The sequence below is a fragment of the Panicum virgatum genome, chromosome 1K (genome assembly GCF_016808335.1).
Source record: "Panicum virgatum strain AP13 chromosome 1K, P.virgatum_v5, whole genome shotgun sequence".
In the NCBI taxonomy this organism is placed as follows: Eukaryota; Viridiplantae; Streptophyta; class Magnoliopsida; order Poales; family Poaceae; genus Panicum; species Panicum virgatum.
In genome coordinates, this window is record NC_053136.1 from 2,939,866 (window position 1) to 2,962,795 (window position 22,930).

A 22,930-nucleotide genomic window follows, 5' to 3' on the forward strand; every position below is an offset into this window, starting at 1 on the left:
TGATGAATGGTGATGAATTTGATTCGGTCTTCTTCGCGCGCATTCAATGCATCGTCTCCGTCATCCGCCATTCCTGCCGCCGCCAAGCTCGAGAGGGGAGCGGAAGGGGACGGCCGTGCGGGTGGTGTCGGCGGCGGGCGGGGGAGCCGTGCCGACGAGAAACTCGAAATCGCTGCCTCGCCCGCGGCGTGCCACGCCGCTTCCGCTCGGCGCTCGTCCACCTCCGCCGCGGGCCCAAGCCCCGTCCGCCGCCGTCTCATCTCGAGCGGGGACGGAGCGTAGCGTTACGCGCGCGCGGACGGCGATGCGGCCCTGGATGCTGCAGAGTGCGCGGCGGGTGGTTTCGTCCGCAACGCTGTGCGGATGCAGCGACATAGAACGACCCCCCCCCCCCCCCCCCCCCCCCCCCCCCGCGCCCGGCCTTCACATCAAGGTATCTACATCTCATCTCCCCACTCCAAGGATTGAATTTTGCCCGTCAACATTGGGAATCCGTTGAACAGCATCAGCCGATGCTGCTTGGTCTGCTTTGAGGAGACTGTTATCATGCTTTCATAGTGTTTCTCCACATTTGGACCTGCTTATAGTTATAGTACTGCTAGATGTAATACTCACTTGTCATTTCTTGGTTGCTTAGTTCTAGTTTCCACTAGCATTTTCTTGCAATGGATACTGCATTTTACTTCCGGAGAGGATCGAAACAGGAGTAAGACACAGATTGACAGTACGTTTTTTTTTTTAGGAAAATGAAGAGTAGTATGCCGCATCATGACCACAAAATGCATGTGCATATCAATAAAGAATACAAGCAATCCACCAGGTCCATGTCCTTGATTCTACCTCAAAGATTTTACACACTATGGCATATTTACAAATGTCTTTAACATCACAGGAGTTTCAACGCAATAGGTGTGAAGAGGAGCTTCTCCTGTCCCATAGCGAACATTCTACCACTCAAATAAATAGCTCACAAAGTACAAACATTACAATAGTATAGATGTTCTAAGGTGAATGCAGCTCTATGACTTTGGTGAGTCTGGTTTTGCGCTCCCAGGTTTACGTACAATGGCTTTCTTCACCTTTGCTAGTTGGTGCTTTACCTTTGAACCAACGCCAGACCATAGGCTGAGCTTTTTATGTGCCTTCTGTGTTGCTCCTGGTGCTTCAGTTTTCACTTCTGCTTCATAAGTGAAATTCTTAGTTCCCTCTATGTTCTTTATCTTCTCGTTATAAGCCTTCTCTTCTGCATCAGCCTTTGGACTTTGGTCTTCATCTGTGTTGAATTCTGGCTTGGTTACATCCACAAAGTTTTCTTCAGCCTCGGGAGCTTCTCTGGGTGAAACCACATTGAGATCACGTTCCTGGACCATTGAGACAACCAGTTCTTGCTCTTCATTGGATTTTATGCTCACTGTTTGCTCATGGCTTTCAACTGTTCCGGGCTCCACTTGTTCTTTGTTCATGGTCTCTTTTTCGACCAAAAATTGCTGGTGTCCTTCATCACTTGCTTTAGGAGACTTTTGCTCGGTACCAGTTTCCTGGTGCTCCTGAAATTCAGATTCCCCTAGATTTTCTGGCCCCATTGCAGTTTTGTTGTCAGCAATTTCATTTTTCTTATCTTGGTTGATCTGCATGTTTGGACCGTCAGCCTGAATTTCAGATGCTGTTTGAAAGTTTTCTACTCCTTTAATTGAGAAGTTAGAGCTTTCTTTCTCATCCATGCATGTTGAGCCTTCATAAATTTCCTTTTCATGAGCCAAAATCTTAGTGTCGTTAACTGATTCCGTTATTTGAGGTGCCTGCTCATCAGGTGTTACTTCAGACCTTGTGCTTTTCTGAGGCCTGTCATTTGAAGTTTCTTCAGCTTCTTCAGAAACTTTGTCTGTGTCCCTGCTTGCATGCTGCTCCTCTTCTTTCTTCTCTACTTCTTCACACTCCAGTTGAATATGAGGAGTACTTGTGGCCTCCATGGTGGAAGATTCAATGATCTCATCTTCTTTTTCACAGGCAAGGTTCTGGACGGCCTCAGAATCACATGAAAGATCTTTTGCATCAATCATACCTGATTCTGTCAACAAGGGTGTTTGCTTGGACACTGCATCAGCACTTTTATCTTCAGGTAAAGAGTCACGCAAGAGTCCTTTTTGTCCTTCCCCTAGAGTATCCTCTTCAGAAGCCTCTGTATTTGTTAAATCATTTATGTTGTTATTCAAGCTTCCATTTTCAAATTTTGTTGACACCTCTGTGTTTTCCTGATAGACAGTATCAACTCCTTTGTCATCGAGCTCGAGGTTCGAAATCTCAATATCTCTAGTTTCCATATTTGTAGAAAGGCTAGCTACTTCTTCTGATAACAGTTCACCGGAAATTTTGTCTTGGGTAGTACCTTGATATGCTGGTATTTCCAAATCACGAGTGTTCTTATTGAACTCGTCATCAGTCTGTGTTGATCTTTCAGTGTCCAGCATAAGATTGTCAATCTGTTCTTTGACCATTTCCTGTGTTTCTTCAGAGCATTCGACATCATGTTTTTCTTGTTCAAACATGAGATCGTCATCCACCTTATTTTCTGTGGAAAGTGACCCCATGTTTTCTTCTTGTTTAGAAATGACCACGCACTTGTCGCCTTCTTTGGTTTCTTCTTCCTTCCTTTCAGCCTCAGGTTCTGAATTTTCATCTGCATCAGCACTCTTTTTCCCCAATATTAGATTCATCAGAAAATGAGAAACAGGTAAATCTTGTTCAACATCTTTCTGGGCATCTCCAATTTCTGTGTCTTGATTCTCATCCTGTAACTCCTCTTCATTGCTTTCATTTGGAATTTGATTGTCTTCTGGTTCAGTGGGAAGGAGCTTCTCTGATGAAGGCATCTCTCTTTCTGCGTTCTCTAACCAGAGCACCTGTTCAGGGGTGTTTTCATCCTGTGCAGTATGTTCAGGAAGAGCAAGCTTATGGTCTTCCATGTTCTCATTCATGCTTTCTTCCTTTGATGCTGTAATTACAGATGAAACATCAAGATCCCTTCCAGTGTCATTAAAGGTTTTGAGACTTTCATCAGATGGCCCACCATCGCCTCTGCTGGCCTACATGAGAAATGGAAAATTAGCTTAGTAATGCTGAATGTAAACTCCAATATTCATTGACACCTCTCACTTACTGACCTTATCAGTGATATTGTCACTAAGTGTTACTTCAGTGGTTCTTATCTCTGTTTTCTCATGTGAAATAGTTTCGTCAATCTTATCAAATGATTTTTCTTCTATTTCAAGTTGCTGAACATCATCTGCATTAATTCCTTCCTGACATTGCTTCGTTTGATTTATATCTGAGGCAGATTCATCAGCTTTTTCTTGCATGGCTTCAATATCTACACCATTTTGCTCTGCCATTGAAAACTTTTCATCTTCAACCTGATTGCAGGAAAAAAACGACATAAAATTTTACTAAGAGAAGATTTGACAAGAAAAATGAATTTCGAGGTGTATAAGAGCAGTACATGTTAAGGGTATAAGTACTGACCTTGTGATGTAAGTCATGCTCAACGTTGTTCTGTATAGATGATTCTACAAAAGGATTGGAAGTGAATTCGAGTCCATTGTTTTCTCCTATCTCTTCAATTTCTCTGGGCTTTATACTTGCATTACCATCGATTATTTCTCCGCCTAGAGCTGTTGTATCATCAGTTTCAGCGTTGTCTTCAGGTTTTGGCGCCTCTTCCTCTTCAGGTTTTGTCTGTGATCCATCATGATGAATAGCATTGTCTTCATTTCGAATTTCTTTATTGTCATGTATTTCATCTGCAATCTCTTTTTCCGATGCTTGAATAGTGTGGACATCATCATTAACCTTGCCTGTGCATTCTTTATCCTCTCTGTTCTCTCCTGGTTCAATATTCTGAGTAATAGCTGCAGGATCCTGCACAACAAAAAATAATAGCTCCTCAGATTATTATGATGTCATTTAAACGGAAAAGTACTTCTATGGATGTTTCTGGAACTGCTGCAGATGCATAATGACCTAATTTAAGAACCATCTGACCATTGGAAGCTACAAAAAGTTGTGTAGTGATGAACACCCACTGAAGTTGCAGAGAATTTTTTTTTTCTATGGACTGCAAAACTAAACCCCACTCTGTTTTCTTGTCATTTTGTTTTTACATGTACGCCACTATTATTGTTCCTATCACTTTACAATTTTCTTATGGGAGTCTCTTAATATTTCTTAAAAAAGAAAGAAAGGAAAACTGACTCCACAATAATGCACCTTCGGAGTTTAGAACAGCTACCATATATTGCTTTCAAAACATCATTGGCATTGTCCAATCAATTTTTTTAGGGGAATATTCAATCCATTAGATCTTACATGCTCTAGTATATCATTGTTTGAAGGAGCCGGGTCAGATGCTTCTTGAGCAGAGGATGCCAAACCAGGTCCAAGCTGCAAAATGAGTAAAACGTTGCAGTGTTTTTAGCATGGGTAATGAGAAACTTTAGCCAAATAACCACTACATTGTTCTTTGGTGTCTGTATATGTCATTCTTATATATTTACTCCTCAGTTTTACTTTCTACTTGACAGCGAGCTCAAATAATAATTTGATGCACTAAAAGTAGTCTCTTGCTGTTTTCTCTAGATGGTGACGCAATGGCCGATGGACCAATAATAAGGAAGGTTCTGACTCATTTTTTATCAAGCTTTCTGTTGGTGTATATGTGAGCCTATGTATAGAGGCCCATGTATAGGATCTATATATCCCACCCTTCTAGGGTTTGGAGTAATACAATCCATTATTGTCTCCTACATGGTATCATTAGCTTAGGTCTCTCTCACCTCTCACCTCTCTCTCCAGCCGCCAGCAGCAGCCGCCGCCGCCGGCGGCCTCCTCCTCCTCCCTTCCCCTCTCCTCCTTCCCTCCTCTCCCTTCCTCTGCTCCGCGCGCCGCGTGGGCCGCCGCCCCTTCCTCTGCTCCACGCGACGCCTGGGCCCCTTCCTCTGCTCTTGCTGCCGCCGCCACCTGGAGCCGCGCGGGGGCCGTGGTCGCCGGCGCTGGGGCCGCGCCGGCCGGTGGAGGTGCTGCCACCGCCGGGGCTGGCGCCCCTGCCCCTGGATCCGCTTCCTGGGCAGGGGGCGCCGCCGCCGCCGCGCTGGCCGCCGTCCCTGGCGGCGCAGGCGCTGGGGGCGCGAGCACGGCCTGATGAAGACGCGGCCCGATCTTCTGAGAGGTAGAGGTAAATTCGATTGGTGGAGTGTGTGACATTGGCGATCCGGCTTCTAATCAGCACGATTCGAAGTCAAGCAACCATTACACCACTGCTCCGTTGGTTATCAACCAAGCACAACTTGATTGACCTCGCCGAGAAGGCTTTTTCCGCAAGCGAATCGAAGAACACAAGCAAGAAAATGTAAACACGCAATCTGATATTGCAAATATGAATGAAGCGAATCAAAGAGGGGTTCGAGAACTCGATTCCAAAGGACTAATCGACACAGTGGAAGAGATCAAGAACGGGGGCCCTGGATCACTGTAAAGGGACTTGTCGCCACAGTTACAACGAATCAATCTCTGTTTCTCGAAGGAAAACACAAGAACTAAACAAAACCCTCGTCTAAAAGACGACGGCTACTGAGTTTATATCCTAAGGGACGTCCTAGGGTTGCTGGTGGAGGCCAAGGTGGCGTCCACCACTTGGGCCAACAGCCCAAAAGACGGTGTTGCAACAACTGGACAGATTATGGACGTTCACTTGTTTCGACGATTCCCGTCAACTCCGAATGAATTTGGGCCTCAAACCAGTGCCATTGGAAGCCCATGTATAGAGGCCCATCTAGGGGCCTATGTATAGGATCTATATATCCCACCCTTCTAGGGTTTGGAGTAATACAATCTATTATTCTCTCCTACACTTTCATTATCTTTTGTCTACATTTCTAATCTGGAAAGTCAATTTGAACTTTGGGAATCCAACTCCAATATGATTAAAAAAAGGAATGTAGATCTGACTTTCTCACACTTCATAGATGGAAACTCTGAACTGACCTCTTCATTTGTAATTTCAGCAGTCATTTCATCCTGTTTGTCAGTTGAATTTTTTGCTACTATATCATCCTTCTCTGCACCCTCCTCCTCATCTTTGTTATCATTTTTAGCATCAACATCTTCTTCTGTTCCCTTAACGCAGTCAACCTTCATATCCATACTGCTTGGGGTGGATTCCTCGTATACAAGTGGGGCTTCTTCATGCTTGAGCATTTCAGTAATGGTTGCCTCTGTTTCTTCAGCCTTCAAGATTGCATTGATTAGGAATTTACTCTTTATGAGTTTTTAATAAAAAACCTTACAAGGGTAACACATCCAATGAGTCCTAGAGAGATATTTACCTCACATGCATCAGTGTCTTCTGTGCTGTTTGTGGTGCCATTTTTTATATCCTCAGGCTCCGCAAGTGGTTCTGTGGTGAAATCACCCATCTTATCATCATGTTTCTGTTCATCTGCCTGGAGTTCTTCCTTCTGACTTTGAATGTGCTCATCTTCGTTCTGTTCTTGATCCAAGTCAACCTTTTGCACAACCTCATCTTGTCTCCCGATGGATAAAGCATCTGCCTCACATGTTTGCAGTTGAAGTGCTACATCATCAGGTTGCCTGTTAAGATCACTAATTTGCTCACCATCTTCTGTGGTATCAGTTCCAAATAAAGCTTTTGATGCTTCTTCATCAGTGCCTCTTTTTGTGAGAAGTTCCACACTGATGTCTCTATCTTGAACATGAATTATGTTCTCTTCATTCTGCGCACCTGACATTTCGCTTGAATTATGTTCACATCCATCCTTTTGCTCTTCTTTGACTTGATCAATATTGTTTGAAGTCTCTAGTATATCATCACCAGCACTTTGAACAACGTCTTCATCAGTCACATTTTCACTTCCCTGAGTTGTTAAAACAGTTTCACCCAATTTACATGCACCATCCTGAATAAATATACACTTGTGAGTTGTCTTGCAAGGTATGCCCAAAATCAAACTAGAGTGTAATATTCAGACTGCAATACATAGTTCTGATCATATATTTTAAGTTTGGTTTTTGGCACAGTTTTTCCTCAGTGTGGCTACTGATAGGTATACTTTTGCTATTCAATCGCTTTGTTATTTACTTTTTGGTTCACAGATTTTGGCATAGAGCATACTGATTCTCGAACTTTTTGTTTTGCTTTAACTAAAAGTCTGACAGCAACTGGTCAACAGTTGATCTATTTTTGGCAGGTGCCTTCATGTAAGTTAAAACTTGTAATCAATGTATGTTCTGATAGTATTTACGTACTTACGCAATTGTGGGTTACATCTTTTTATGCGCCTCTTATTGTTCAAAAAGCTGTGGTGATGTTAGGTTTATCATGGTATTTCAATTCAATGCATATAATTATATACGAAAACCTTGTGTGATGCTTCATGAAAAACCAAATCTCATCTTTCCAAGTAAATCGAAGTCCTAAACAAGTTAAGCACTTCCCACACCTAAGGGGGTTAATGTATAAAATACAGATACCTTTAGTTCCAATGACGTCTGTATTTCATCTTTTAGTCCAGGCACCAACATTACATTATCAGTTTCATTCCCAATAGTTTCTTCATTCAACTCTGCAGGATGTCCTTCCGGTGTTGTTTCAGTATCTGTTGGAGATGAGTCCTCCAAAGTAGCATTCTCTGCTGGCTCTTCATCATTGATGGCTTCGATGCCGTCAATTTTTTTTGTTGCTTCCAATTCATTCTCTTGCTCAAAATTGGAAGTTGGCTCTATTGATGCTATACTACCTTCTGAAGCTGGTTTTTCTAATGCATCAACTTGGCTTGTAATAAACTCTTCTTCAGCTTCATTGGCATCAATGCCCTTTATTTCTTCCACCAGTTCTTGTTCATGCTCTTGTTCAATATCAACAGGTGGTTCAATTTCACTCACAACACTGTCTTCTGTAGGTGTTTCTTCAATGGCGACAGTGTTGACTTGCCCAGAGGTTTCTTCTGCCTTTACAAGCTGACTGATCTCACTGTCTCTGAATAATTCCACCTGCTGTGCTGGTTGGACATAAGAATCTGGGTCACTTCTCCGCTCACTCCTTTCTTCAGTTGCATCAACATGACTGGCGATATTATTTTGCCGGACAACTTCTTCAGTTTCAATTGCTTCTTTTTCTTCGACTCCTGCATGCAGCTGCTGATCATCAACATTGGGCTCACCCTCTACTGGCTCAAGGGTAGAAACTTGTTGGTGATCTTCAATTCCCACAGATCCAATATCTCTGGTTTCTTCTGTTGAACACAGTTCTTGCTCTTGTTGGACATCTCTAGGTGATTCAGTCCTTGGTAAATTACTTTCTTGATCTGCCCCTTCAGGTGTAGCAAAGCTACTGAGATCTGAGAATTCATCTGTTTTGGCATCTTCACCGTTCTTGATTTCTTGAGATGTCATATTCTGCACTTGCTGTGTGTCAAAATCTGGCTCTGTTACTGTTATATTTTCTTCTGTTGGAGTAGGCTCGTCAGAAGTAGAACCATTGGGCTCTCCTGGACATTCCATTGTGTCAGTGCACTTCGTGTCTTCAACTGATTCTAGCTCCAGAACAGGCTCAGCATCATCTTCAGTGAGTTCCTTTGCACTTTCAACATGACTCTCATGAGGGACTACTTCAGTCCCCATGGTTTCCATGCTCGTATTTTCTGCTGTCAAGTCCCTTGATGTCATAATATCCTCTGTTTCAGCCGGTTCAGCATCCTTGGTCTCTTCTTGCTCTGGCTCCTGCACTGGTGACGTATCAGCAGTTGCATCTGTTTCTACATGTTCTTCTGGAACTGTTGCCTCAGCAAGAGCAGTGCTGTTTTTCACATTTTCAGTGCCCTTAGTGACTTCTGCTGGCTCTGAATTCTCTTCTTGAGTGTCAGACCTTGTTTCTATTGCTGTTGCATTGTCTTCTGAAGTGGGCTGCTCAGAAGTAGAAAGAGTGCAAGGTGAGGCAATTCCTTCAGGTTTATCAGCTTCAATTCCCTTGATATCAGTTGATTCTTGATCCTGGAGTTGTTGATGATCAACATCTGGTTCAGTGGTCGTGTTATCTTCTGTTGCAATTTCTTCTGGGACAGACTCCCCGGAGGTAGAGATTAGGTTACCCTGGGAAACATTTGGAGGCTCGGTGGCTTCAGTGTCATTCATTTCTTTGACTGATTCTGGTTCCAGTACTTGTGGCTCACGCTCACTTGCTATTTCTTCCGGTGCTTGCTCTGATTGAGCAGCGTCGCTTTGGTGCGGGTTTTCCGCTTCTGTGGCTTCAATGTTGCTCAGTCCTCTTTCTGATTCATGCAGATCGATTGTGTCTGGATTATCTTCTTCAGTTGGCGTCTGAGCGATAGTACTATTCATTTCATGGGATGTTTCCTTCACTTCCACATGTTCGGTATTCTTTATGTCTTCTGGTTCCGGTTCCTTCACAGGTTGAATATCAGTAGTTGGCTCCCTTTCAGGGACATCGTTTTCTTGGTCCAACTCCCCAGCAGAAACCATGCTGCTTTGGCCAGAGATTCCTTCAGTTATGATATCTTTGTCAGCATTCCTCTGATCAGAAGCTTCCTCCGATTCAACAGGTTCTGTGTCCTTTGTTTCTTCTGGTTCTACCTCCTGCATATGCATTTCAGCAATATCCTCAGTCTGTGCCTCATCAGCAATTACCACATCAGAGAGTTCAGCAATATTCTTAACTGTGTTTCCCTTAGTTTCTTGTGTTGATTCTGCATTATCTACCTCTTGACTATCACATGTTGGCTCTTCTTCTGTTACATTATCTTCCACAGTTGCCTCCTCTGAAGTAAAAACAGTTTCCTTAACTTCAACCGAATCTTGTCCAAGGGTAAGCTGGATATCATCATTATATGGCTCATCTGCTGTCAAAATATCTTCTGCTGAAAGTTCCTTAGAAGGAGTAACATGGTCGTGTTCCGTAATTTCTTGAGTTTCAGCGGCTTCACTGTCCTTCGGTTCTTCTGTTTCAATCACTTTTAGTTCACTTGTTGCCATAGCACCTTCTACTTTTGCTGATTCATCTGTTTCCGTGTTTCCATCTGTAGTATCTGGAATGGCATCAGAGTTGTCCAGATTGATCCCCGCAGGAGTTTGGACTCCAGAACGTGCTTCAGCTACGACCTCAGCATCAGGAATGCTTGAGGGTTGTGTGTTCTCGGTCGCTTTTTCTGGTCCTAGATCCTGGTCTTGCTGATCATCTTCTGTTTGCTTAATAGCTTCCAGTGTGTCTTCCTGCACTGTGTCACCATCCATCGTAATGCCTAAATTACATTGATCTTCTGGAATTGCCTCCTCAAAAGCAACACTGCTTTGTTGCATTTCTGCTTCAGTGTCTTCTATTTCTTCTACTGATTCCTGGTTCTGCACTTGAGTATTTACAGGTGGCTCCCCTGCTGTGTCATTTGCTGGTGCTATCTTCTCGGGAGCTGCTATGTTGCTTTGGTGTGCTGTTTCTTCAGTCTTTTCATTCAGCGAGCCATCAGTTTCTTCAGTGCATTCTTCATTCAGCACTTCATGTGCATCAGTTGCTGGCTCATTAGCGTGTTCAGATTTGGGCACCTCTTCCTTCGCCATATGTGCATCCATTGCATCAGCTTGCTGGCTCTGTTGATCTTCTACTTTGACCACCACTTCTGTAGATTCTGCAATAGGTGCATCTTCTGGAAAGTTCTCTTTGTGGTCAGGATGAACGACACCATCTGCTTTAGCTGGTCCATCAGTTTCTGTGATTCCATCTATAGAATCTGGAACGGCATCAGAGTTGTCCAGATTGGGCTCCACTGGAGTTTCAACTCCAGAAGGTACTTCAGCTGCAACCTCGGTTGCCTTTTCTGGTTCTAGATCCTCGTCTTGCTGACCATCATCTTTTTGCTCAACAGCTTTCACTGCCTCCGGCACTGTGCCATTGTCCATTGCAACACCTAAATTACGTTGATCTTCAGGAATTGCATCCTCAAAAGCAACACTGCTTTGTTGCATCTCTGCTTCAGCATCTTCTATTTCTTCTACTGATTCCTGGTTCTGCATTTGAATATTTACAGGTGGCTCCCCTGCTGTTGTGTCATTTTCTGGTGTTACCTCCTCAGGAGCTGCCATGTTGCTTTGGCGTGCTGTTTCTTCAGTCTTTTCATTCAGTGGACCATCAGTTTCTTCAGTATATTCTTCATTCAGCACTTCACGAGCATCAGTTGCTGGCTCCTCAGCGTGTTCAGATTTAGGCACCTCTTCCTGCACCACATCTGCATCCATTGCGTCAGCTTGCTGGCTCTGTTGATCTTCTACGTTGACCACCTCTTCTAGTTCTGCAATAGGTGCATCTTCTGGAAAGCTCTCTTTGGGGTCAGGATGAACCACACCATCTGCTTTAGCTGGTCCATCAGTTTCTGTGATTCCATCTATAGAATCTGGAACAGCATCAGAGTTGTCCAGATTGGGCTCTACTGGAGTTTGGACTCCAGAAGGTGATTCAGCTGCAACCTCAACATCAGGAGTGTTTTCCATGCTTGCAGGTTGTGTATCCTCGGTTGCCTTTTCTGGTTCTAGATCCTGATCTTGCTGACCATCGTCTGTTTGCTCAACAGCTTTCACTGTGTCCTCTGGCACTGTGTCATTGTCCCTTGCAACACCTAAATTAGGTTGATCTTCTGGAACTGCATCCTCAAAAGCAACACTGCTTTGTTGCATCTCTGCTTCAGTATCAACTGGTTCAGCATCTTCTATTTCTTCTGATAGCTGCACTTGAGCATTTGCTGGTGGCACCCTCGTTGTAGTTTCAAGCTCTGGCTTTGTCTCCTTTGGAGCTTCCATGTTGCTCTGGTGTACACTTTCTTCATTTTTTTCATTCATTGAGTCACCAATTTCTTCAGAGGATTCTTTATTCAGGATTTCTTGAGCATTGGTCGTTGGCTCATGAGCATCTGATTTTGGCATCTCTTCTTGGACCACATCTGCATCCATCGTTTCAGATTGCTGACTCTGTTGATCTACATTGACCACCTCTTCTGTGGGTCCTGCAATAGATGTATCTTCTGGAAAGCTCTCTTTGTCGTCAGGATGAATAACACCATCTGCCATGGCTAGTTCCTCTGTTTCAATATTTTCATCAATGGTTCCTGGAACAGAACCAGAATCATCCAGATGTGTCTCCACAAGAGTTTGGAGACCAGTGGGTGCCTCAGCTTCCTCGACATCGGCATTGTTTGCAATGCTTGATGGTTGTGTGTCCTTGTTTGTCTTTTCTGGTTCCTGATTCTGATCATGTTGTTCATCATCTGTTTGCTCAGTAGAACTGTCAGTTTTCAATGTATCTTCCTGCACCAAGTCATCATCCACTGTAACACCTTCTGAATCTTGCTGCTCATCCCTAGGTTCTTCATCTTTCTCATGCTTCAGAAGGCTGCTATCTTCTGTTGTGCTTTCTACGTGGCTTAAACCATCGGTCATCTCTTCTTTATTGATTCCATTGCTCTGATGGGCACTTGTCCCATCTAGTTCTGCTTCTTCCTGATTGTTTTCATGCGGCTGCACATTTGAAATCTTCTCTTCTTTGTCCACATAAACATTCAGAGAAGATGCTCTGCCATTTAGGTTATGTTCTGGAGGAAGTTCGACTTCAGAGGGCGCTTCTACTAAAACTTGCTCCTCTGGAATCTTCAACGCTCCTTCAGTTGAATTGATGATTTCGCCCACGTTCTTGGTCTCCATGATTGTTGAAAGCTTGACTTCTGGGTGTGCTTGAAAATGGGCTGATCCTAAATCCACAGCTTCCACTTGGACTTCCTAAGCAAGGTATTGACAGATCCAGCATTTAAGTAGTGCATTTCATGCAACATCAGATAGCCATTATATGAATAGATATTTTAGGCTGACATAGATAATGAATGTTAGTGTATTTTAGGTTTTATATTTTCCATAATAGTCATGAAGCAAAAGTAGGAAGAGAAAAGGAAATGTTAACATACATAACTTGTATTCATTATCCATTAACTTTTTCAGTTGTAGCCATAATTTACTCAAAAGGACATCCAGCCATGAGTGTACTGCAGCACTGCAAAAGTGCAAGCACACTGTCCTGTATGACAGATTGACAGTTACCATTTCTCGTTAGCCAACTGTTTTGCTAGTAAATGTCACATGTAGGTTAGTGCACGCATGAGTTTCCATTTCATGCTTCTAGTACTGCAACTAGTGGTCAGCAACCAACCTGACTACTTGTCAAATAGTACTCTGCCACGGCAATATTGCACATGGGCATCCAACTGAATAAGTTGTTCCTCTCCAAGAGCCTTGGTTAATTATTACATGGAGTCAGAAATACTGAATGTTTCTATTAAGTGTGTTAGTGCTGCGATTATATGTTTTGGTGCTTTAAGTAGACTTTTTCTCACTTCATGCCTCTCTGTCTTTTATCAACACACTGGTTGGTTGATGGTTGACGCTCAGTGTAAGTTAGTGTTTTTGCTTATGCATGTTAACCTAACCTCGTCGTTCTATCATTCACGTCACAACAGTTGACCAAACTGTTAAACTTGTCTATCCTCATTGTTAATATTTTCCCACCTGGTTATGTTGAACTGTAGGAGCAGAAAATGTGAATATTTCTTCAAGAAAGAAAGTTTTATATAATCTATTGATTAACATTATTTTCTCAGTATTGGGTGAATTCACATCCCATCTATCAATTCAGTAGAGCACTACCAGGTTGATAAAAAGGTAAGTGCATTATATTTTTATTATATAAGTAATGAAAAAGAGAAGAAAAGAGCATATCACAGTGATACTTACCACAAGTAATAGCCTATGAAACTATAACTTATATTTACTTCTCCACCAAGTTATTTTTCTTGATCCACTGATGCTTTAACCATATAATGCAATACTAACCTATTTCACATGTACCTTTTTCTTAATCAAATCAAGAACATGAACAAAACTTGAAAAGGTAGCATCTCCTTCGTGTTCTAGAAAAAAAAATGAAAAGGTGGACATCTAAAGCTTGTTATAAACAAGGAGAACATGATGATTCTTCTTATTGGCATTCACTTCTTCCATTCTTTAAGGGAACTTCTTTGCTTTTGAAAATCTTTGTTTAACAACTGAAAGAAATGAGTGCAGTGTCATTTCTACACATTTTACTACATAAAGAAGAAGAATCCTTCGTGATACTGAAATGAGATTAACACATAGCAACTGTTGAACGAGAAATAAGGTACTACTGTATCATAGCGGTTTCTTTGCAAACTGGCCGAATTCTACTGAATTGATAGAAGCATGCTCCCCATCACATAGCTGATATACAGCTGCGACAATGAAACTCTTTACATAGCTCTACAACTAAACAAAGTATGTGTGCGTGCAGGAAAACAGAAGCAAGGAAAGTGATGCAGAGGCTAAGAGGAGCCATTTCTTACCGTCCCATCTGTTGCTTCTCGTGCTTCGTCTTCGGTCGCCATTGCTCCAGATCAGAATGAGAAGAAGAAGAAGAAGAAAGGAAAAAGGAAAAAAGAAAGATGGAGTGGCTTCTCCCTGAAAAAGGCTTGTGGGTGCTCGAAAAGCTGGTGGTCTTTATACCAACCTTTCCTTTGCCCCCTTGTCAATATGTTTTCTATTGCTGAGCAGCGGTTAGGAAGCAGTGACAGACTGACAGTGCTCTTGAGGGGAGTTAGCACTTGCTTAAGTGTAATCTTGATTAAGCGGCAATAGTTATTCCTGAAACCGCTGATCAATGAACATGGAGAGTCAGCATTAGGTGCCAAAATGCCAACTGGTACGTGAGGCACATGGTTGTGGTGGCTGGACCAGCGTGTCTGTGTTCTTGCATTGATGGACCCACAGAACCTTTTCTGTGTGAAATTATTGGATGGATAATTGATCAGGGAGTATCATCCTTGGATCCTTCATATCATTAGCTTCTTTTTTTCCTTTCCTGAGTGCAGCTCAAAAGAAAAGTTTAGGTTTTGGTGTGAATACTATTATCTGCTCATTTTGTTGTTTGGCTTCGAGTATTGGGTAAAAATGATTGGTTTTACATGTTCCTTATGGTTCGAATTTTCTCCTACTGGTTAGGCTGCCCTTGTATGTTTTAGTCACTTTCAACTATTTGTTCAATTGCTGCGTTCATCTTACCTCAGATTGCACTTGGAACACAAGGGAACAATGGATTAAAGTTGATGTTTCTGCAACCCATAAAAAGTTTATTGAGATCAAATCAAGTGGAAAGCAGAACAGCGTGAAAGTAACTTCGCCTTTGGTGTCCTTACTGTGTTATGTCTTGTTCTTTCTTTTTTTTTCAAAAAAAATGATTCCTTTTAAGTTCATGTGCCAGACTGCCAGCACATTGTGTTAGTAATATGTCATTCTTTATACACCTTGAGTCCTGATTCTTAAATGAAGTGATTGTTGCGGCTTATGATCAATAGCTCTTAACCCGTTCCAGCATTCAGAATTATGGTTCTGAAGTTTCTAACTGTGGACTGATATCTGAAGATTACTGAAGCATAATGACAGAGAAAAATGGTGCATTAAAAGCCCCAGGATATTGAATTTAGTCAAGTGGCTGCTGCTGACAGTGATCTGCAGCAAAAGAATTCCACATCTTCAACCGCTCTGGACAAGAAAATACCAAGTTGGCCAGCCCCAAGCGCCACGCAGGATCCATCTCACGTGGTCCGAATTCTTCCAGCAGAAAAAGAAGCCTCGCCGCCACCAGGTACAAGCATCACCTGCTATGAATTATGAAAACTTGAGGCGGGTAATGCTAAGTGCTTTTTTTTAAAATCCACGTAATGCTAAGTGCTTGTGCTATTATCCTAGCATATCGCTGCGCCGAAAGAAGGGAGCTCACGGCGCCATTGGAGGATGACATGACATGTTTCTCGTCTCGGCAAATACTTATCAGCAAAGCTTCCAGCCGCCCTAGTGCCGCTATCAGTTCTGACTCGGCACCGTACATAGATTCTATCACTGCATGGAAAACCTTCAGAGGCTGATGATTTTGTTTCCTGGAACTGTTAGCTTTTGCCCCTTGGAATACAATCACCAATCAGGGGCCTTTCAGATTTCAGACCAATAAGCATTTGTCAACGAGTTAATCAACACAGGCATTTTTTTTTCAATGCCATACATAATCGTTCTGCAATTCTGGTTTTCCTTGTCACCACGGAGTCTGACCCAGAGACGAAAACGACGTTTATTGTGCATACCATACAGTTTCCATTTTGTTTTTTCAAAAAAAAATCCATTTTTATATATGATATATATCCAAAATCTGTGAATTTTTCACACATGACATGATCTGGCATTGCAGAAAAGGGAAAAGATGGATCAGAAAAAAGAGATGATGGATCTCTCTTCTCTCTTCGAAAAGCGGAGGAGTGGTGCCGAATTTTCGCTGGATGAAGACAACAGCAGCTGCGAATATGAGGTGGTGATTGGAAACGAACACCAGCCAATACAGTTTCCATTTTGTTTTTTCAAATAAAAAATTATTCCATTTTTGTATATGATAATATATCCAAAATCTCTGAATTTTTCACACATGACATGATCTGGCATTGCAGAAAAGGGAAAGAGATGGATCTGAAAAGAGATCATGTGGATCTCTCTTCTCTCTTGGAAAAGCAAAGGAGTGGTGCCCAATTTTCGCCGGATGAAGGCAACAGCAGCTGCGAATGTGAGGTGGTGATTGGAAATGAACCCCAGGCCACACCAAGTCGCCAACACCGGCGCCGGCCATGCTAAAGCCGTATTGTCTTTTTATGCCGCCAAATTCATAACCACCTACAGTTTTCTCAATTGATCCACGTCATCCAGCATAGGACACGTCAATTCAAGCAGTTTGAGGCAGCCCCGGAATATTTGAGGACGATGTGCAGGACAAAAGCCACGTCACATAAAGTACTCTACTTTTATTTTTTTATAAAAAAAGTGCTAATATATTTGAGAGCATCTTCCATTGTCAGCTCCTTTGTGGGTGCAAGGGACATTTTTGTATCCAGCGTGTCACCAGGACCCACGCGGAATACGGCCTACCTTGGAAGGTAGGAAGTTTATTTACAGCCAGGAATTTTATGAGAATCGATCCAAAAATTGTAAGATTCTTGCAAGATCTCACCAAAAATTGGTCTAGGAACTTTTTTCTGGTTCTACAAAGATTACTTTGTTTTCTTGTGAAATTCTTGCAAATTACAATATATATGATCATCTGCTGGGTTACAAATGGCCTCCGAAACTCCGAGTCTTGACAATGTCTGCCATAGCTTTCGCAGGGTGTCAGTTTGCTCCGTGGAGCAGTCACCAATGCCGGTATCGTGTACGAGTCTAACACGTAGCTCACGCTAGCTTCCGAGCGGGTGATCCATCCAGCTCGAGCAGCATGGATAGGCTGGCAGCGTGATGATGATGTGACGATGCTAATCTTTTCTTTTTGCGGTTAGACGATGCTAATTTTTTTTTACTTATATACTCAGCGATGCTAATCTTTGGCCCCTCCAGTGCAGTGAAAAGAAGCCGGCATGCTACTAGCGGTAATAGTTCATTGACGTGTAAATTTGTCCCTTTTTCTCGTCCAGATCCACAAAACCTCAAATTGCATAGATTACAGGGTTTTAAAAAAAAGACTTTACCCACCAAGAAACAGCTCCTAAACTTGATACATTTTTTTTGCTATGTTTTCTTTTTAAAAAAATAGAAACCTGTGTTTGTTCCTTGACTGCCTTGTTGATTTAGAGAAGGTTACAGTACTATCTTACCCCTTTTGGTCGTCTTTCTTTCTTTTCTTTGAGTACATTGCGTGACTTGGGACTTGTAATGATCACCACAGAAAAGGCCTAAGCTGGTTTGTAGCAGTGAGCAGTGCTTGAAGTCTTGAGGACGATACTGTATGTTTTTTCCCTCTTGCCAGATCATCAGACATGCTAGCTGATCCCGGCTGCAGATCAGGCATCTAGGTTCTAGGGTGGAGAAAGGGGGCAAAGAGGGAGGCTTTTCTGATGAAAAGCTTGTGCACTTGCAGGCAAGTGGTCAAATTGGCCGAGGGAACAGCCACCTTTTACCAGGATGATGAAATGGAAATCACAAAGCAAATGAAAGAGGCTGGTTTCCAGAGTGGGTCTAGTGGGCCCACACTCTCCAGAGTGGGGCTTACAAGTGTGTGTCCCTGAGAATGGCATGCCTGCTTGAGCACACTACCTGCTTAACAACATAGCACATGCAGATGCAAGGATATTCAGAGGACACTGAAGACTGAACATAGTCTTGACTAAATTTGCAGAGGAATAAACAAAAGCAGTTGGAATGCGCTGTTTATTTTGCATTTTCATAGTCCTGGAGTACTCTGTTTCTGACAGAATGATTGATAGATCATACTATGTTGGATTAGCAGGCACAGACAGATCAGGCAGAAACGATCTTCTTCTCCTCCTGAAAGAACGGTTGGCCTCTCGTGGTTGAGCTGTCCCTGCGCATGGCGATAACGTCATCCGGGCCCCACCACGCCAATTAGGTACACAAGATCTTCCCTAATTTTCCTCCATCTCACTGTCTGACACCAAATTAGGTGCCTGAGATTAAGAGATGGCAGCTATATTATAAAGCCGGTTGCCAAAACCAAAAGGTAGGTACCATGCCATGGTGACCCTGTGCCATATGCTGTGCAGCAGAATCGAGCTGGCTCCCATGTCACTAGCTCCCAACAACAGCAGCAACAGCAACAAAGGAAGGGGGCATTGTTGCTTTGGCTTGAAATGTCAGGAAGGAATCAGATCTTAAGCAGCACTCGCCATCATGGCTGACAGGTTGAGTGAGATCAAATGCCAGAGCTAGATGGCAACAGGTTCAGCAACTTCAGTGTACTTGTTAGTGAAGTGTTCATGTCTTAAGTGTGCAGGTCTGCTAGTTGAGCTAAGCTAGGGGCTTTACTAACAACCTTTGATTGCAGCTAGCCTCCCCTTCTGTGATGGATAAATGGACATGGACAGGACGGTGGTCATCATGCATCACGCATTCATGCATCTAGGCCGGTCAGCAACCACAGTAACATCTCTTCTCATGAAGCTGGTACAGTCTACAGTGTGAGTGCTACTGCTTCTGACTGTGCCTAGTGTTGTCAGCTAGTGAGATTTATATTGGGCCGTGTTATTAGCAAACATGTCCCCGGTTTCCTCCATGGGCCTGGCACTGGCAGCCCATGGATAATGGGCCGTTTGTCACTAATGGCTAAAAATAAAGGACTATTGATGATTGCCTCTTTGCCACTGTGCCCAGTCTCTCTTTCTTTCTTCCTTTTTTTTTTTTTGATAACAACTCTCTTTCTTCCTTGGCTTCATCATGCATACCTCCATTATATATATAGACTATAGAGTAACCCCTTAAGCTTTGACAAAAGGAACCAGCACAGAAAGCCTAAAGCCTCACTTATTTAGCCTCCAGTAGCACCCTCTTTCTTCAGTCCTCAAAGTTCTCACTCTACACTCCATTGCCTTCTTGCCCTGTGGTTGCATTCTTCTCAGTTAGCTGGCTGCTCAGAACACAACTATACACAAAGGCTACCCTTCTCATTCATCATCTGCATAGTAGCAGTACACTACACACATGGGGTTCCAAGAGGTGAAGAAGCTGCTGCATAATCAGCATCGCCGCCATGGCACGCGTGTGGAAGTGGAAGACCACAGCCAGGACGGCACCAAGGTGTGGGTCCTGGGTCTGTCCGGGATCGGCGGCATCGCCCTGCCGCTGCAGCAGCTCAAGCCCGTCAAGACCGGCCGGCGGCGGCACGACGCCAGCGAGGAGGAGCGCGACGCCGCCGGCGGGGAAGACGGGGAGGAAGACGAGCCCGTGACGCCGAGGGGCGAAGGGTGGAGGATACCGGCGGAGGCGACGACGTGCCCGCCGGCGCCCAAGAAGCCCAGGACGGCGGTGTCGATCATCAGGAGCGGCGCCGGCCGCCGGTGCAACTGCGACGGCGGGGAGGCGCTCGACGAGTTCTTCCGCGTCCCGGCGGATTTGGAGGCCGTCTTCGTCAGCCGAGCTGCCAAGGCGAATTAGCAACCAGCGCCGGCCGGCCTCGCGTGCGTGTCAGTGTAATGCTTGAGTTCAAGCAGTGATCGAGGGCTCCAGCAAGAGTGATGCAATGCATCCGCTGGTGACTTATTGGTGCAGTGGGTGCGTGAGAGAGTGATAGAGTGAGTGCAGCTGTACAAATTCTCTTGTGGCACATGTTAATGTGAGTCTTCATTTTTTTTGAAATTTTGTTGCATGGAATGGCATTCCTTCTGAAGTTTGCTATCTTTTTTGTGCGAAATTTGGTTGGATGGAGTGGTATGTTTTTTTGAAACTCTTCTCTTCCACGTCCATTTATTAGATGGAGTAAGGGAGTGTAATTTCCTGATTCTCAGTGGAAAATGGTGAAGAACACAATGCATGATTTAGAGAGTGATAGGCCGTTTTAAGAGTACTAGAACTAGCCAAGTTTCTACGAATATATTTTATAAGTTTCTAATAGAGATGCACTCAGGTATTTTGTGATGACATTTTCTACCCAAAAAAATGCAACATTTTTTGAACACCGTATGTGCGCGTGCGATATAATTGTATAGTATTTCCATTGTTTAATTGTCAATGGCAAGCTCTCTCCCGCCAAAATTTGAAATCCTAACAAAAAATCTGACTGAATCGTCCCCGGAAACATGCGAATCACTTTAGAGTTTAATATATTCATACTCATACTCAGTAGTTGCTCTCCTAAAGCTGTTTGCTTTCTCGAGCTTCGAGTTATGAGAAGAAAAAAGGACTGTTAAGTGAGGATCCCAATCTCAAGTACTCAATAGTCTAAACAAGAACTTTGGCAAGTTGCATTGCCACTCTGTGTGCTGCATTTCACACAGAGTTATCCACTCGTACGTACGTGCACTCAAAAATTTAACAACCGATGTCATAATAACTCTTTGTGCCTTCCTACTCCCAAAATGAAACTAAAGGAGCAAAAACTTTTCTTTATACACAATAAGTGAGATCGTTATAGACTTCAGGCAGACTAAGACGACAATCCAATATTATTGTGTCGATGATTGCTCATGTATATATTCTTCTCACAAAATGCAAATTTTATATATGACTGTTTTCATTGCTACCGCGAGTCATCTCATATACAAAGCATCACCCAAAACTTGATCGTCCTCTTGCGGTGAACATGTTTCTTTTTGTCACCACCCTTGAAGAAGAAGAAGATCAACACACTCTCATGTAACCTGATGTCAGTAGGCCGGCCGGTATATAATCGAATGCATGTTCTAGCCCTTTAAATATTCAGGTTCAGATACTGTCCTACTGCAGCTGCTGGCTGCATGCACCACAGTTTGATCTGACGAACTAGGCAGATAAGTTGGCGATACAAAATTCGGATACTAGTGTAACGGCTCCACTAGGGCTGAGTGGTCTCCTTTTCCTCCCTTGGATCCCTCCATGTCTGGGCCCCTACATTGCCCAGCAAAGCCACCGGCCTAGTAAAGAAGGCATCCCGCTAAGCCTGGTTTGACCTGCACAGTCAAGTATTTTTTTTTCCAGTGAAAAAGGCACTGTCGACTTTACAACCCTATATATATCTTTACTACCTATGCACTGTGTGAGTGTAAAGACCAATTACTAATTGAATGTATTTTTTCTCTGTATTCTGTATTAGTCAAAGGCTTGCGTGCATTTCCTGCAGACCGAAAAAAGCATCATCCTGATCTGTGAGCTGACAGTAAATCGTAGGATCTTGGTCCTAAACCAAGGATTGTCATCGTTGCAAACAGAATAGAAGAAACAGATGAGTTGTGATGAGTCCTGAGGAAAAGTGGTGCTCAAAATGGCTGCTGAAGTAGCATAAAACAGTTGGGGATTTTAATGCTAGGCTGATCTCTTATAACCATGAAATAAATTAAAGCTAAGGTTATTAGTTGATCCATTTGCGTTATTATTATGGCCTTCGGTTGGGTACAGTCCAAATGATGAGAGCTCCAGTTAAGGGTACGTGATGAACATGATTAGAGGGACTAGTTCCACTCAGCTATGTCTGCCATTATAGGGGCGTACATGTATGCATATAATCAATTGACTCATGGTGTCCACTTTTTCCCCCCCTGCACACCAAGACAAGTACAATTATTCAGTGTGGTGCGTGCATGTACCTCGATGCATGTAGCAGGACTCCAAATCTTGTGTGATCCTTCTACTAAGATACATGGTGATCCAATTATTGCATTGGATTGGGATGTGATAAATGAAAGAGACAAGGAGCTAGAGATGTGTGTTAGGGCTCAACTCCAAGACCAACACCGTACCACCGGACAAAAATGTTATCATGTATCGGTAGTCGTGTTAATCTTCAGTTAATTAGATTGGTGTTAGTAAGTGAGAAGGACGAAAACTAAATCCAAGCTCTTTGTTGAAATACATGCAGGAGGGTGGATTTGCATTGGCCCAAATGCATGCGGCGTGCATTAGAAAATTCAGGCTCTCAACCCCCATTATATGCATGAATGGAAAATGTGTACTACTAATTAATCACTGGCACCACAAAGTTGTTGTCTACTTCTTTTTGTATCATCCTTAAATTAACTTTGATCATATATAATCCTTTTAGCTTTATAATGATTGAACACAAAAAGGAAATTATAATGCCTAACTAAGTTCATTTGCAATGTAATCACTAATCACACACTCACCTACCTTTCCCTCCACATTATGTCTACTAGGAGCTAGAGATGAGAGCAATCATCACAAAACCAATTCAAAATCCTACAGTAGTCGACCTATTCTTTCCAGCTCGGCAATGCAATGCAAGAGAATGTGACATGTCTTGGGATCAGTAGGTAGGTCAATGTTCACC

The 22,930-nt window shown here is 43.1% G+C and overlaps 2 protein-coding genes and 1 long non-coding RNA gene across 6 annotated transcripts; 2 read left to right on the plus strand and 1 right to left on the minus strand.

Annotated features, from left to right (window-relative positions):
• Nucleotides 1-769: 769 nt before the first annotated feature.
• Nucleotides 770-14,711, minus strand: LOC120713607. Of its 3 annotated transcripts, XM_039999710.1 has the most exons (9): nt 14,475-14,613; nt 9,745-12,843; nt 7,543-9,663; nt 6,378-6,968; nt 6,037-6,279; nt 4,363-4,437; nt 3,520-3,915; nt 3,162-3,410; nt 770-3,083 (listed from the first exon to the last, which is right to left on the minus strand). In XM_039999710.1, exons 1-9 carry the CDS (start codon nt 14,514-14,516, stop codon nt 1,020-1,022), a joined length of 8,880 nt encoding a protein of 2,959 aa, XP_039855644.1. In that variant the 5' UTR covers nt 14,517-14,613; the 3' UTR covers nt 770-1,019. The 3 variants fall into 3 exon arrangements, with proteins under 3 accessions (XP_039855644.1, XP_039855500.1, XP_039855572.1); XM_039999566.1 differs by having other exon boundaries at nt 7,543-12,843; XM_039999638.1 differs by lacking the exon at nt 4,363-4,437 and having other exon boundaries at nt 7,543-12,843; nt 14,475-14,711.
• On the plus strand, nt 12,715-17,208 carry LOC120713804. Of its 2 annotated transcripts, none has more exons than XR_005691294.1 (4): nt 12,715-12,852; nt 14,423-15,772; nt 15,877-16,486; nt 16,623-17,208. It is a non-coding gene; the product is annotated as an uncharacterized LOC120713804 (long non-coding RNA). The 2 variants fall into 2 exon arrangements; XR_005691301.1 differs by having other exon boundaries at nt 16,370-16,486.
• A 1,208-nt stretch (nt 17,209-18,416) lies between these two features.
• Nucleotides 18,417-20,338, plus strand: LOC120713903 (cyclin-dependent protein kinase inhibitor SMR6-like). Its single transcript, XM_039915140.1, has one exon. The coding sequence runs from the start codon at nt 19,654-19,656 to the stop codon at nt 20,104-20,106; it is 453 nt and encodes a 150-aa protein (XP_039771074.1). The 5' UTR covers nt 18,417-19,653; the 3' UTR covers nt 20,107-20,338.
• Nucleotides 20,339-22,930: the final 2,592 nt, after the last annotated feature.